The following is a 14,462-nucleotide window of genomic DNA, read 5'->3' as shown; positions in this document are numbered from 1 at the left end:
GGGGCCGGGGGGCGGCTGGGGGTCGACGGCTTGAGGAGGCCTCGGCCCCGGGTTGGGGTTGAGGGGGGTAGGGAGAGGCCTCGGCAGCGGCGCGGGCTGCAGGCCCCGCCGTGAGAAGGCGGCGGGCCGGGCTGCTGCCGGCGAGGGGGGAGAAGGGCTGTTAACGGAGATTAGCGGGGGGGGGGATTTGGGGCTGGGGAGGCCTTAAAGGGGCATTTCTGGGCGAGGCTGCGTGGGGCCGGGTTGTTAAAGAGGGAAGAAGGCTGAGCGGAGGGGTTGTGAAGCTCCCTTGGTCGCTCTGCTCGCACACGGGGCTAGCCGAGCCTTTTCCTTGTTGTTTTTCTTGATTTTGTGAAGGCTCTTTGTGGAAAGCAGAAGTGCAGGTAATGGGGGAGGCTGCAGCTGGGGGGAAAATGTGAGAAAACGGAAAGCGAGGAGTGAGAGTGGCGTGGGGAAACCCGGCGGCTGTAAGAGCGCGGTGGGGCTGCTGCCGTCCGACGTGTGGGGTTTCCTCGTTATTGCTGCTTGCACCTTTAAACCCACCGCTGATAGCAGTCCGGTGAGTTGGCTCACATCTGGGTTAGTGCCCTTCTTGTTGTTTACATCCCGTCCCCGCAAAGGATGCGGGGAGGTGAAGTGCCCTGTGTTTCAGAAATTATTAACAGCAGATACTGAGGCGGACTCTGCTTTACCCATTAACAGCATAAAATGAACTCCGGAAACTTCCAGTTTGGAACTGGGAGTCTGAGTTGAAAGCCTGGAGAGCAACAGTTGAGAACAAAATGAAACTTGCGTGGAGTTGCTGAACTAATAAACAGAAATATGGCGAAGCAGTCAACTTTGTCTTTTCACTTCTTTCTATTTTCCTACAACCCTATAGTAAATACTGCAAATCTGCTTCTGCAGAAGGAGTAAGGGAATAACAAGTAATACAATTAAAAGCTGATGTGATGTAAAATAAGGCCTCTGCTCTAGAGGAGTTCAGGAGTTTGCTTTGGAGAAGTGGTGCAGGGCAGGAAATGCTTTCCTGCCTCATTCATGTGGTCTTGATAACATGAGTAACGCTATATGTGACACTGTGGCACTGCTGTTGTGGTGTGGGTTTTTTGTTGTTTTTGTTGTTCTGTGATGTTCCTGGGGAGAGGAAACTCCAGCAGAAGCTGGAAAGTGACTGGTGGGGTTACTGTGTATAACCCCGGTGTTCCTGGTTTGTGCTGAAGTGCTGCTTTCTTTTGTAGGAGTGAAGTAACAGTAGCTTCTGTACAACTCCTTGAGCCCCTTTGTTAAACATGACATATTTGATTACAGTTGAAGAATCATGGAATCACCCTGGTTAGAAAAGGCCTCCAAGATCACTTTGTCCAACCAACCACTGAACCCCGTCCCTCAGTCCCATGTCTCAACATTTCTTGAGCACCTCCAGGGATGGTCTTCAGTGATCAAAACGGCTTGGCTTTCACGACTCGGGCAGCAAAAAATTTGATAGCGTGATTTTTTTAATTAGGATAAGTTAATTAGCCCTGTTGGCTGGGGGTGTGCGTGTGTAAAAAAAAGAACTCTTTTAGCTTGGTGTAACACATCCAGCAGTACGGGAGGATCAGCTGGGGCTCTTGCAGTGGGCTTGCAGCCTGTGAGGTGTAGCCTTTCAGCAGCCCAGGCTCGGGCCAGCCGTGCTGACAGGTGCTGCTGGTTCTCCTCGGGTGTCTGTGCCAGGATGCTGCTTCCCTGAGCTATGGGTGCTGTACAGCTTCTGTCCCGTTCCCAGCTCCCACCTCGCTGCAGTGTCGGCCTGAATGTGCCAATCCTGTTCTCTGCTGTTGCAAAAAGCTTCAACCAAGCCACGTTTCCCCTTTCTGGATGCACCTTTCCTTTGTTATGTCGAAGGACTACGTGGAAGTCAGTGCTGTAATCCACTCTACTCCAGGTGATGTTGGGCAGCGGCACAACAGGAGGTTTCTTGGTGTAGAATGAGGGTCTGAATCTTTTACCACCATTCTGTCCTGCAAATAATTCCTCTCAGTGACACCATCAAATCACTTTTTTTTTTTTTTTTTGCTAAAGCTGCAGCACTGCAGTGATATTTCCTCGTTCTCTGTGTCAGAATTAATGCTGGTGTGCAGGAAATGGTGAGGAGGTCACAGCAGGGCTCAGGGCACTTGTTTGGTGCCTGAGCTCTCATTAGATATGTTCATAGAGACTAATTGGAAAAAAACTTTCTTCGTAAATGTGGCAGCCTGCTCTTTGATAATGATACAGTCAGCAGGCCTGAAGCTACTTCCTTGTTGTAGGCCTTTGAGATGGTGCTGTGTGTAATCTGTAATGTGTTTTGAAATAATATTTCCAGTGTATTCATTAGGAATTGCATTTAACACTTAAAACAAATGAGCAGTTCTGCTGGGAGGGGTGAGTTATCTGAACACTGCTGTTCTCAGATCTCTCGGGCAGAAGAGTGGTTTGGTGATGGTGAAGAAACACAGAGGAGCCTTTAAAAGTGAGCCCACCTCTCCAGCTCACCTGGAGTCGCTCCCCAGGTATTTTTCAGGCTCAGGACAGTGCAAAGAAACTGCCAGCTGATTTCACTGGTGGTGCTGCAGGAATGCTCCAGGTGAACGCATGCGTCTGTAGTTTCTGAGTCTGCTCTTTGATCTTCAAGAAAGACAGGTTAAATGCTTTGAGTTGTCTTTTTCCCTGTTGTTTATTAAACACTTTCCTAGAGCTACGCCTCTTTGGAATTGCAGCCCGAATGCTGACTGTGGGCTGTTCTGACTGCTTGTGTTTCTGCTAAGGCCCTCTCACGGGTCCTGGTTCTAATAGAGCAGCACGCACGGGCTGCCTGTTGTCATTTATTTACTGTTCAAAGTCCTGGAGTTTGGGTTAAAGGTTGAACTTTGGCTTTTGGTGTAAAACTAAAAGTGAACTTTTCCAACAGGTGCTTTGGCACCAAAACATTCCTTCTCCAGAAGGAGAACAGAGGCTGAGGGTGTTTTGCTGCCGCTGCATCTGGGATGAAACCCCCCCCACCTGGCACAGCACGCCCCAACCTGCAGGCACACCGCTGCGCTCAGTCCAGCAGAGATGTGCCACAGACTGCCCAAAGGGGGCTGTGGATGCCCCGTCCCTGCAGGCATTCAAGGCCAGGCTGGTTGTGGCTCTGGGCAGCCTGGGCTGCTGGTTGGCGACCTGCACACAGCAGGGGGTTGGAAGGAGATGAGCGCTGTGCTCCTTTTCAGCCCAGGCTGTTCTGTGTGTGCCGAGGTGAAGCTGTAGTGCTGACTGCAGCTCCCTGCGCTGTGGCTGGAGCGTGTCTGAGCCTGCACGGCTCGGTGCGTTTCACTCTTCCTACAGCAGAAACTCCTTTTGGGAAGTTATTTTCTTAAAATTCGGGCTTGCTTTATGTCAGTCAGCACTGAATGAATTTGCACTTGAATACCTGCTCAAGGCTTTTAGTGCAGGAGCAGTGCAGGGACTCTGGGTGGCTGGGATCAGGGTGTTTGGAAGTGTTCGTAAATGGCAACCAGCGCTGGTCATCAGCACGAAGGATTGGTGTGAGCGTAGGAGCAGAGGAGGCTTTGCACAGCACGTGTGTATGGTTGGTTTTTTAATTGTCTGTGCTCAGTAAAGAGCCATTTCTTAAAAGACATTGGATTCTTTCCAAGCTGGTATGGGAGCTGTATTGTGAAAAGGAAGAGGGGATTTCAATTGTTGGCTGCTATACCAAATTAGAGGGTGAGAGGTTGCCGAGTAAAACTTGGAGCTTCTTCAATTCCCTGGGAAAGTGAATTAATTTGATTTGAAGTATCTGGTGGTGCTGGATTGAACATCCTTTGTGCAGCACACTTGGCTGCAAAGGGGTTCCTAATTTGGAAGGTTTATTTTTGTGTGCACGTTCCAATGATTTACAAGCAGTGTTTGTTTACGCTTCCATTTCTGTTGGGAAAGCTGAGCTCTGTTAGTCTGCTAGGTGTGATGCTGCATTTAATGGTGGAGTGCCACATACTGATGGTTTGCATTAGGCTTAAAAAAAAAAAGAAAAAAGCTCAACATTTTATTGTTGCTGCAAGTCCTCATCTTGTTTGATGTGGCTTCTGGTGGCAAAAGTCTCCATAGGGTCCTCCTCAAGGTAGATCTCTTCTAGAGGTCCCCTCTTGTCTTCATTCTGAGAACTTGCAGCTGTAGGCTAGTTTCATCTGCTGACATATTTCTGTGCTTTGGTTGATGATACAGAGCTCTAATCTGCGTTCTGTTGATTGCAGAGAAAAGGCTGAATATTGACTTCTGACAAAATTAAAATTGCCTTAAATTGTTGTTTCTATCCCCCTGGGTTGGCTGTTGGGATGCTCAGTGTTGAGTGAACCACCTGTATTGCTCAGAAGTGGGTGTGCTTGACTGCAGGTCTCCAGGCATGTTTGAGCTGGTGATGGCCTTGTAATTGCTTTTGGTCTGACTTCAGGTGCTTCTGCTTTCTAGCAAAGATGTTAGGAACCTTCGCTCAGGAAACCTCAGATCTGTGCATGGAAGCATGTGTGAACACTTGGGATGGAGTGCTGGAGCGTTGTTCAGACCCTCAAAGTAAGGCCAGGTGAAACATTGGGGTGTGATTCGACATGAACAATCAATCATCAGGAGCTATTTGCACACAATGCATTTCCCAGTAGCAGTAGCCCCTTGGTACCCCTGCTCCTGATATCCAGGCTGTGCTTTTTTATTTGATGAACTCCTGCATTCAGGTTGTTAACAGACTCGTCTGCTTTGCTGAGATCTTCAGGCACTTTGCAAGAAGAGCTGGGGTTTGAAAAGCTCCAGCTCAGGTACGAGCAGGTCACCAGGTGTTGTCCAAAGCTCTTCAGCTCCTCCCAGCTTAATGTAGCCAGGTGGGTTTTTTTTGTGCTTGCTGTATTTAAAAGACTTCTGGTACGAAATGCAGTCAGCTTTCGTTTGAGCCTCCAAATAGTTATGCTTCCAACATGTATGGGGTGAGGCTGTGTAGGAAGCAATTGTAAGGACGTGTGAAGCCGGGCTGCCCTGAAGCTCGCCAGCACTGCCAGGACACCAGGTGCAATGTGCATCCTTCACTGCATCTGCCCTGCACCAACCAACCTTTGATCATCTGGCTGTTCCAAAGGCCGCCTGTATTGATTGCATCACGGCTCTCTGTGTGTTTGGTCTCCAGTCCTGGGAACTAATTTGGGTTTGTGCTGCTCTGGGGGAGGTGATGGGGAAAGTCACCGAGCTTTCCTTCTCCTCTTCCTCTATCAGGTGATCGAGGAGGAAAACAAGAAGTCTCTGTTCCTGATGTACCTCAGTACTTAGCAAGTGTTTGAAGTTTTAATCCTCTAGTCTGATTAATGCTTGCAGGCGGTGGCCCGCTGAAGGGATCGCGGTGAGAAGTGTGATGCACCTGGCTTAAAAGATCATTTCAAAGAGGAGGAAGGATGGAGGTTTGAACTCCATGGTGTTCTTACTCTGAAGCAACAGATGGACTCTGCTGTCCTCACAGGCACAAAAGACAGCACAGAAACTGATCTAACAACTCTTCTCCACAACAGCTCAAACATTTGAGCAAAAATACTTCAAATATAGTGTTTAACTGCAGAATACACTGCAGTGGAGTTGTGCTGTGCACCTAGGGACAGGACTTGGAAAATGGAGTGCATGGGAGATGGAGCTGCAGTCAGACAAGGGTAGCAGAAGGAGTTGGGTGCGATGCAATGTTCGGCCAGCTGGACTGCTTTACATGCATGAACTTGTTCTCAGGCACTTTCTGGAGCTTCATCCCCCTTTACTGTAGTGCAGACAACTATAGATCGGTGACATGGTTTATGCTGAGGAATTAGCAGTTACAGAATCTCCTGTGCTGTGGCAGCTCGTGCTGACTTTCCTCTGGGAAGAGCTGGGGCAAGCAGAGAGCAGCTTCCGCAGGGGCATTCGCAAAATGTTTCACCCCAGACTGAAAGCTCCTGACTGCCTGCTTCTGGGGGTTCAGCTGCTGGGGATGGAGACAGCACTGGCAATGATTCTGTCAGCCAGACTGCTTGCTGCTGCTAGGCAAGGTGCAGTGCTCAGCTGGGAGTGGGGACTGCGATAACGGCCAGCTTGTTGTGTTTGTATCTGAAAGCCTGATAAGGGGAAGTGGCTGCTGGACGGTTGAGAGCCCTGAGGAGGGTGTGCCTTCTCTGCGGCCTTTCTCCTCCTGCTATCTCTGACAGTGCATAGCTGCCCATCACAACAGGTTTCTTGTGGACTTCCTGGAACATCCCACTTGTGTTTTGGAACTGGCTGTTTTCAGCTGAAACAGTGAAATGTTTTTCTGTGGCTTCGTATAAGGAAAATACATAAGCTCTGAATTAGCTGGTGTTTTCTCCCCTCTAAAGCCGTGTAATTTCAGTTCAAAGCTTTCAGCTTCCCTCCTTTTGGGTAATTTAACATCTTAGTTTCTCAGCCTCGTGATTTAATGTAGGAGAGATCAAGACTGAAGATAATGGATATACAAATTTTGGCTTTCAGAAGTGGTGTTCATTGAAAACTAATCGTTTCCAGACCTTCAAAATGTCATGGGACTTTTCCCCCTTAATTGCCGTGTGTCATCTCTATCGAAAACCTTTGAAGCCAAGTGCAGGTAAAGGTGCCTTTCGTGGGGTGTGATGATTCTATCTCCTCTCCAGCTTTCCCTAATGCTTCAAGGTGCTTCCTACTGCAGAAGCTCTTTTGGTCAATCCAGTTCCAAAGAAGATATGAAGAAGCAGAAGGAGTGGCCTGAGGATTGCCTCACCGGGATGTGTTGCACGTCTGTTTTCAGTCTCTTCCACCTGTACTGTGTAAAGAAGATCCATTATTGAGGAGAAAGAAACGATCCACCTGTTGCATTGCTTCTCTTGCATGCTTGGTTTTTAACACAGATGCCTTGCTGGGTGCTGTGGTGCTGCCCTGCATATTGCATTTAGGCAGCAGGAGCAAGAGCTGTAAAGTTTGACAATTCGGTTATGGAAAGAGTACAGAGCCTCCTACACAGGGCCGTATGTTCCTGTCATTGTGCTCTGTATCATTTAGCCTTTGTGTCACGTCTTTCTGGGAGATAACCCCTGAGCTGCTTTGGGCACAGCAGGCATTCTGCCACATGTGAGTGCTGAGGCCATGCAGCTGCCTGGCTTTCAATGGGGAGCTGCTCGGAGGGAGAGAAGTGGAACCTGGCGTTCACTTCACTGCAGCCATCTGCAGCCGAATCCATTTGTCAAAGTTCTTTCTGCTCAACTTAATAAATGTCCTCAAGTTGCTGTCTGTGATATAAGTGCTGCGTGCGGTGTGAGATCTGAAGTTGAAGGCTAAATTGGTATTGCACTGGAAGGGTGACCTTTGTATTTTTCCTGACGGCTCAGGAGAATCAGTGCTGGAAGAACGTCCGCTTCTATGGCTGGCAAAGGGCGCCAGGAGCCATAGGAGCAAAATCTGCGTGCCTTTTTGAGGACTCGGGGCTGTCTTCATCTGACTTGGGTTCATCAAAGGCTTTAAAATCAAACTTCTAGATTCCTGTAAGACTTACAGTTGAAACTTGAACTATCAAGTCTTTGCTTTCTATTGTAACAGTTACTTTGGAGTGTAATTCCTGTGTCAACAAGTGCTTCAGAGCATCAGCCGGGGCCGTTTTCCCATAGCTCGGATCCCTAAGCTGCTGGGTTGGAAATCAAACCCAAATACGATTCCCTGCGTCTGCTCTGCTTTGCTCGAGGCCGATGTGAGCGAGTCTCAGTGCCACGGTTTCTTCCTTGTCGTAATGAGGAATCGGATTCAATTAAAAGCAAAAAAAATCATTTCCAATTACCCGTATATTGCTCTTCCCTTGCACCACCGTATGGTTGTATGAAGAGTGCTCTGGTTTTTGAATTGATTTGGAAGAGTTCCTTTTATTTTTGAATTCTGCGCGGTGACCTAGTTAATTGGGAGTAATTACTGTCTAAATATATTGGTTTAACATAACAAAAGGCTGTCTGGAAGAAACATGGGAAGGGAGAGAATGGCTCGAGATAAAGCGCCTCTTCGCAAACACTTAAGAGTTGTTAAGGGACATCTCCAGCGCTATTAGCAGCGAAGGTTTTAACTTCTATTGTAAGTTAGCTCCTGAGGCCTGAAACCAAACGGCGGAGCAGAAAACGGACTTGCAAAGGAACACTTTCTCCCGCTGTGTGGGTAGCTCTTCGCTGGGAACAACGCGCTACCTGGGACTTGTGATGCCTTTAGGGAGGAAGGAGCAGGGTACCGGAGCTGGAGTGGGTTTGGTTGATGATATGAAGCTACAATTTGCTGCCTTCTTCCCCCCCTCTCAGTACTGAAACAGAGCTCTGCTTTGGTGGTAAGAAGGCTCGCGTTGTTGTGTGTGATTTCTGATTGCGGGAGGCCGAGGTAAAACCCTGCCAGACCTGCTGTGTGAGCATGGCAGAGCCCTGCTGCCCTCCTGGAAGAGCCCGATTGCTTCATTTGGGAGAGCATGACACCTGGAGGGCTGTGCTGAGAAAGAGACAGAAATATGGCCATCCCTGTAATTAGGATAGATCAGTCGTGTAAATTGCACGGGCTGGGTTGGGCATGCTCATCTTACAGCTCCAAAGTAGTTTGGTTTATAATAGTAATTGATATCACATGGCAGGGAGTAAAGGGGGTAAGCGTGGTGCAAGTCACACCTGGGAGTGAAAGCAGGCTGGCATTAACGTGTAAGCAGCAGCTTTCAAATGATCTCTCCTTCCTCTTTAGTTTTAACTCCTCGTTCCCCTCCCGGGAGGATCTGCAGTTGCTGTTCTGCAGTTGTATCTGGGGCACGAGGGTAAAGACCTAATAATAACAGCAAATATATATAGGCGAACTTCAGGGACTCGTCTGTGACCTCAAAGTCTCCTTAGCAGCATTTCTTTGTAAAGCCCACAAACACTGTGCTTACAGTAGAAAGGCAGCAGCATTCAGTCCTACAAATGATACGCAGCCTGGGGAACGGGTGAGTCATCAGGCTGAGGGTTTTGCAGCTCTGACCTCTGGACGTGGCCCTCGAGCAAAGGGCTGCATTCACACTGATACCTGAATTTTCTTGCTCAGAAAGAGCAGAAACAAAGCCAGCAGTGATAGGTTGCTTTCTTTGCTGGTTGTGTAAGCAGAGAGCATGACTAAAATGTGAGCGCTGTGTCTGCCGCGGCGGCGCGGTGCCGGACGGCCGCTCGGTGGCATCTCTCTGGGCTGCCTGTGCTGAAGAACTTGAACTTCAGTCAGATTTGCTTTGTCATCCTGACTTTGGCTCTTGTTACTTTCGATTTCTCTTTGGTTTCTGGAAGCTTCCTCTTAGTTCTCCAGCAAAAAGGCCATTGTGCATTGGAACGCACCCAAGTGTTCACCCCCAACCCAAACCCGCTGCACGCTGATCAAAACAGTGGGAGCGGGGAGGTGGCTTTGTGATATGTGATCACAGAAGGGTGGCAAATCTGTTTTTTAGCATGTACTCTTCTTGAGTTAACAGCTAGCTATATGCTGCGGAGGACTGGAGTTGTTTCCCAATGGCAAAGCAAGCAGTGAAATATGACACAGGGAGGGGAAGAAAGTTGGCAGAGAGCCTATGTGCACAAATAGCCCACTACCTTTGAAGCGTATTTACAGCCAAGCAAACAAAACGTGGTGCAGGCTGCCTTACAACGGATTACAGCAGCAACCTTCCCCTTGGAACTTTTATTTTTCTCTTTCTTAATGTCAAGAAAATGTCATTTCTACTGATTCCAGCACTGTAGCGTGCAGTGTGGTATGTCTGGGTGGATTAGGAAGAGAAAGAGCTGTATTGCTGGCTGTTATCCTTCTTGCAATACCTTATGCATTGGATTGCTGTAATGCAGGAAGAAATCAAAGTGAAAACTGAACTCTAGGCTGTAGTGTTAGCTGGTTGAGTGAACAGGAGTCTCCTGGCACAGCCCTTCTGCAAGTTATGTAAATCTGGTGTGGTGTATCAGCAACAGGCGGTCAGTGATGTAAAACAGAGCATTTGTCTCTATTTATTGGCTAATGTGGCACGCAGCCTTCCTGCAGCATTGGGCTGAGCTGTCTGTTTAAATATAGCCCTGACACTCCTAAGTAGAAAATGCCTCAGGCTGAATAATGACTGCTGGTCTGAAATGCGGAGTTGTAAATGTGGAAGTCTTACAACAGGGTGCCTCTGGGTTCCCGTGTGAGCAGCAATCAGCCACGCTTCTCTCCCATGTGCTTCTGATTTTACTCCATGTCTCCCTATGACTTTTTTTTGCCTTGAACACTGTAGGAATTGAACAGGAGTTCCTTTGCTCACCGTTTCAAGGCTCTTTCCAGCTGGCAGGCAGTCCAAAAAGCCCTGTGTTTGCTTTTTCTCAGGGTCATGCTGCAAATGTTTTTCTTGTTTTCGCCTTGGCTTTCTGGCTTTGGTTTGGACACATGACACTCCACCAAACAATACTAACCCACAATAAATCACCATTCCCATCTACTGCAGCTTCTCCAATGTGTCTTTTGTTTTAGATGGTGATTCCTGGTTCTGGAAGGTTTTCTTGTCTCGCTTTAAAAAAAAAGAAGCAAACACAACAGAGTAGCTCTGTAATTACGAATAAAAAAGCAATTGCTTTGCCATCGCTTCTGGAGAGATTTCACTCATCTCCATTCTCCCAGCACTTACTCACAACATGTAAAGTAGGGCCACAACCTCCCAGACATGCGTAAACAGAGGAATTACATGCCTTGCCAAGACACTTACATAATGGCACAGTAGTATATCGTGGAATGGCAGCTGAGACTCATGGATCCTCTTCCTGTTTGACTGTTCCTCTTTTCAGATTAATTACCGTTTGAGTTTCTGCTACACCGTGACCATGAATCAATAGTATCTGTGGCTTTCTGAATGTCTGTAATGCATCACAGACTTCCGCTGTCGTTTGTTTTTATTCAGGAAGAATGCTGGTGTCAATGGTTTGTAAGTTCCTTTGAGCCATGACTGTCCAGAGACACCTAATGATTAATAAATAGCTCTTATGACCGTATGTTTCAAAAGCAGCAAAGCTTCGGTTATTTTCCATAGCTGCTGATTCTCTTTAGCCTTCAGAATTATCAGTGTGTTCATTCCGTGGTCTTTTGGACCTTTCACACCAAAATAAAACAGAATTTGAGTTGTCTTGAAATTAGCCCAGGAAACAAGGCCAGTAAGGGAGCGGCTCTGCTTACATGTGGTGCACAACACTTAACCTCACTGTCCTTTCAGCTGATTGTCAGGTCTCAAGAGAGAGCTAATGGCTCAAAGGCCTTACAGACTCTGAAGTTCCAGGTTTTACAGAGAAAATGAGAATCAGGCTAGAAATGTTGCTCTGTAGGAGCGTCCATGGGAAGTAAAATGCTGTGTGTTGGATTTGGATGGCTTGGAAAATCCATGTGTGATAGTGATGGAAGCTTTAGGAAAGTGCAAGCAGCAGAGCTGACATAATCTGGATAATATCTATACTTAATTGTCAGACCCCGACCCTCCTGTGCTTAAGATTCTAAGCTGCTTTTTGCTTTCCAGGAATCTACAAGCAGCCATTGGAGCCTATTATGATTTTGAGAGTCCAAACATCAACGTACCCTCCATGTCCTTTGTTGAAGATGTCACCATAGGTGAAGGAGAGTCCATCCCTCCTGACACCCAGTTTACAAAAACATGGAGGATACAAAACACAGGTAAGTCTATGTGACTCAAGCAAAGCCCATGTAAAGTGTATTATGTGATAGGATGGCAGATGGAGGAGGTGTTGCTTAAGGCAGAACGTCCACGTGCACCTACCTTGGAATGAAGCCAGGCTGCTGCTGAAGGAGGTCGCCTGCTGGCCTGCCTGCATTCCCCTTCCTACGTCAGCAGTTCAAGTTTTGTGGCTGGATGTGGAGCTCTTCTTCCTCCTGTCGTCACAGAAACAAAAGCTCTAGGAAACTTTTGGAGGAAGAGGCATATAAATAGAAAATGAAGTACTTCTCTTGTTTTGCTTTTTGTAATGGAAATTAAATCTGAAAATAGGTTGAGAATCCTTAAGTAGCCTTATGTCCACTTGACAAATTCACTTGACACCTTCCAGTCGGTGAAGAGAGAGATCCCTGTAAACCTTGAAGCCTTCCAGCTCTGGCCTGTGTACGTTACCACTACGTTTCATTACTCTGTTTTCTGATTGCCTGCCATTTGGTGGTTGGGCTCTCAGTATTAACCTTGTCTGTGGATGCAGAGATGCCACAATCTGAGAAGAGGCAGCTGTGTGGCAGGCACCCTTGACTTTTTAATACACCTTTGGCAGAATGGCTTTTTCATGCTTTAGGAGAATGCAGAGATGGAGAGAGCACGTTCCAGAATGAAATAAAAGCAGTGGCTGGAAGTGAGACTTGGCAAAACTGCTTAATCTTTAGGGATGTAGTCAGAGATCTGAGGATGCAGAGGGGAACACCTCATCTTTGACTGCTGCAATGACAGGATGTTGCATGAATGTTTAACCTGTGTGTCTGAATTTAATTGACCTGCTTGCACTTCTGTGAAGAAGAATGCTAGCATGACAAGGTGTGATACCATGAATCATCATGAGTAACACGCAGCTGTGCAAGTGTCTTGACTTGAAAATGGCTGCAGTACTCATGCTGTATGGATTTGTGCTAAATACCAAAGTGCAACAAAGACTAAAACCCCATTAAAAATCTAAGTATTTAATCAGGATATTGGAGGTGAGAAGTGTGCATGTAAGAACACTGATTTATAAGCATCATATTCTAGAAAAAGGATTTAATTATTTCAATTTTTTTCTGCCTTTTTTGACCTAGTAAAATAGAAAGGTAACAGAACTTACTTGAATTCCTGTAATGTACAAAATTGACTGGAAAACTTTTATAACTGTCTCAAACAAGTCTTAAAATGCAGTAAGCTTGACAGATCTTGTTTCTCCACTATTAGTATCTTAAACTGTATGGGTTATGACTGCACCCCCTACATAGCTCCTTTCAGACTCCTCCTCCTCTTGTTCTTCTGATGTATTCTTTCCTGAATGCAAATTCAGCCTTAATTTAACATCCTTGTTCAAGCTGTTTTTCACTGTTTGCTGTGTTTGACCTTCTGAAATCCATGGGCCTGCTGAAATGAGGAAAAGAAGTTCATCTGGACTCACGAGCTCCTGGCGAGGCCAAAATTTGTTTTGGCTTCTGTGTGGGTTAAAGCCCAACTTGTTAAAAGTACATCTGTGCTTGAATACTGGTGCTGGAGGCCAAATCTTGTTAAAACCACGCTGTTGAGGCATGTTTTAGCTAAATGCACCTCCACATACTGTGTTGTGACTACAGTTTAAGCAGAACCAGGGCATATTAAAACCATTTTGAGGTTTAATTAAGATATAATATCAAAAGACTATGGTGTTTCTAGATAATATCTGCTTGTTAGGCAGATAACTGAAGTAAAGCCAAGGTTTTTAACAGCTCTACAGGAGCCCTTGATTAAATGATTTCAGTCCTAGAACAAGAAATACCTGAGGCATGTGTCACCCAAGCACTCGGTGTCTGACGAGTATGACAAGCACAGCTCTGGGAGGCTGTCAGTTTTAGGCACGCAAGCAGTAAGCCAGGTTCAGTCAGGTTTTTATGTTACTAAAATCTAATACCCTGCTCTGATATCTTCCAGGATGGTGCTTGGCATGTCTGCTCAAAGACCAAGCCGTATAATAGAAGCAGTGCTAAAAGACAAGCAGAATTTAAGTTGTATTTCTTCTTCCCTCTCTGCCCCCAGCTGCTGCTGGCTCTGCATGCAGGACAGTTACTGCGATTCATCATCTCCTGACAGATGAGTGTACTGAAATAGAATGGCATAATCATCTTCATCAGTGACCTGGATGGGGGGGTTAGAGTCCACCCTCAGCAAGTTTGCTGATGATCCAGAGCTGGGAGGAGTGGCTGGCACACGGGAAGGCTGTGCTGCCATTCAGTGAGACCTGGATGGACTGGAGAGCGGGGCAGGGAGGAACCTGATGAGGTTCCACAAGAACAAGTGTAGAGTCTTGCACCTGGGGAGGAGTAACTGCATGCATCATACAGGGCAGGGACTGCCCTGCTGGGGAGGAGCAGTGAGCCCACAGTGTGCTCTTGTGGCCAAGAAGGCCAACGATGTCCTGGGCTGCACTGTACAGAGCGTGGCCCGCAGGTCAAAGGAGGTGATCCTCCCCTCTGCTGTGCCCTGCTGGGGTCATGTATGGAGCGCTGTGTCTAGTTCTGGGCTCCCCAGTTCTAGAAAAGATAGAGATCTAGAAAGAGCCCAGTGGAGGGGACAAAGATGTTCAAAGGGTGTGGACTGTGTCCTGTATGAGGAAGGGCTGTGATCCCGGGGACTGTTCCTTCTAGAGGAGAGAAGGCTGAGGGGGGATCTGATCACTATTTCTAAACACCTAAAGTGCAGGAGTCAGGTTGGTGGATGTGGGCTCTGAGTGGTG

The 14,462-nt window shown here is 47.2% G+C and overlaps 1 protein-coding gene and 2 long non-coding RNA genes across 3 annotated transcripts in view; all 3 read left to right on the top strand.

Moving 5' to 3' along the window:
- Positions 1-14,462, top strand: part of ILRUN (inflammation and lipid regulator with UBA-like and NBR1-like domains) — a 28,710-nt gene that overhangs the window by 231 nt on the left and 14,017 nt on the right. The window contains exon 2 of the mRNA XM_052698327.1: positions 11,543-11,697. Coding sequence (XP_052554287.1) covers positions 11,543-11,697 — 155 coding nt within the window. The remainder of the gene's footprint in view (positions 1-11,542; positions 11,698-14,462) is intronic.
- On the top strand, positions 6-830 carry LOC128088123 (uncharacterized). The gene is made up of 2 exons (XR_008210166.1): positions 6-559; positions 703-830. It is a non-coding gene; the product is annotated as an uncharacterized LOC128088123 (long non-coding RNA).
- On the top strand, positions 3,098-7,821 carry LOC128088124 (uncharacterized). The gene is made up of 2 exons (XR_008210167.1): positions 3,098-6,616; positions 6,698-7,821. It is a non-coding gene; the product is annotated as an uncharacterized LOC128088124 (long non-coding RNA).

Source organism: Tympanuchus pallidicinctus, unplaced genomic scaffold (genome assembly GCF_026119805.1).
Source record: "Tympanuchus pallidicinctus isolate F22 unplaced genomic scaffold, pur_lepc_1.0 scaffold32, whole genome shotgun sequence".
Lineage (NCBI taxonomy): Eukaryota > Metazoa > Chordata > Aves > Galliformes > Phasianidae > Tympanuchus > Tympanuchus pallidicinctus.
This window is presented reverse-complemented; position numbering and strand designations above follow the sequence as displayed.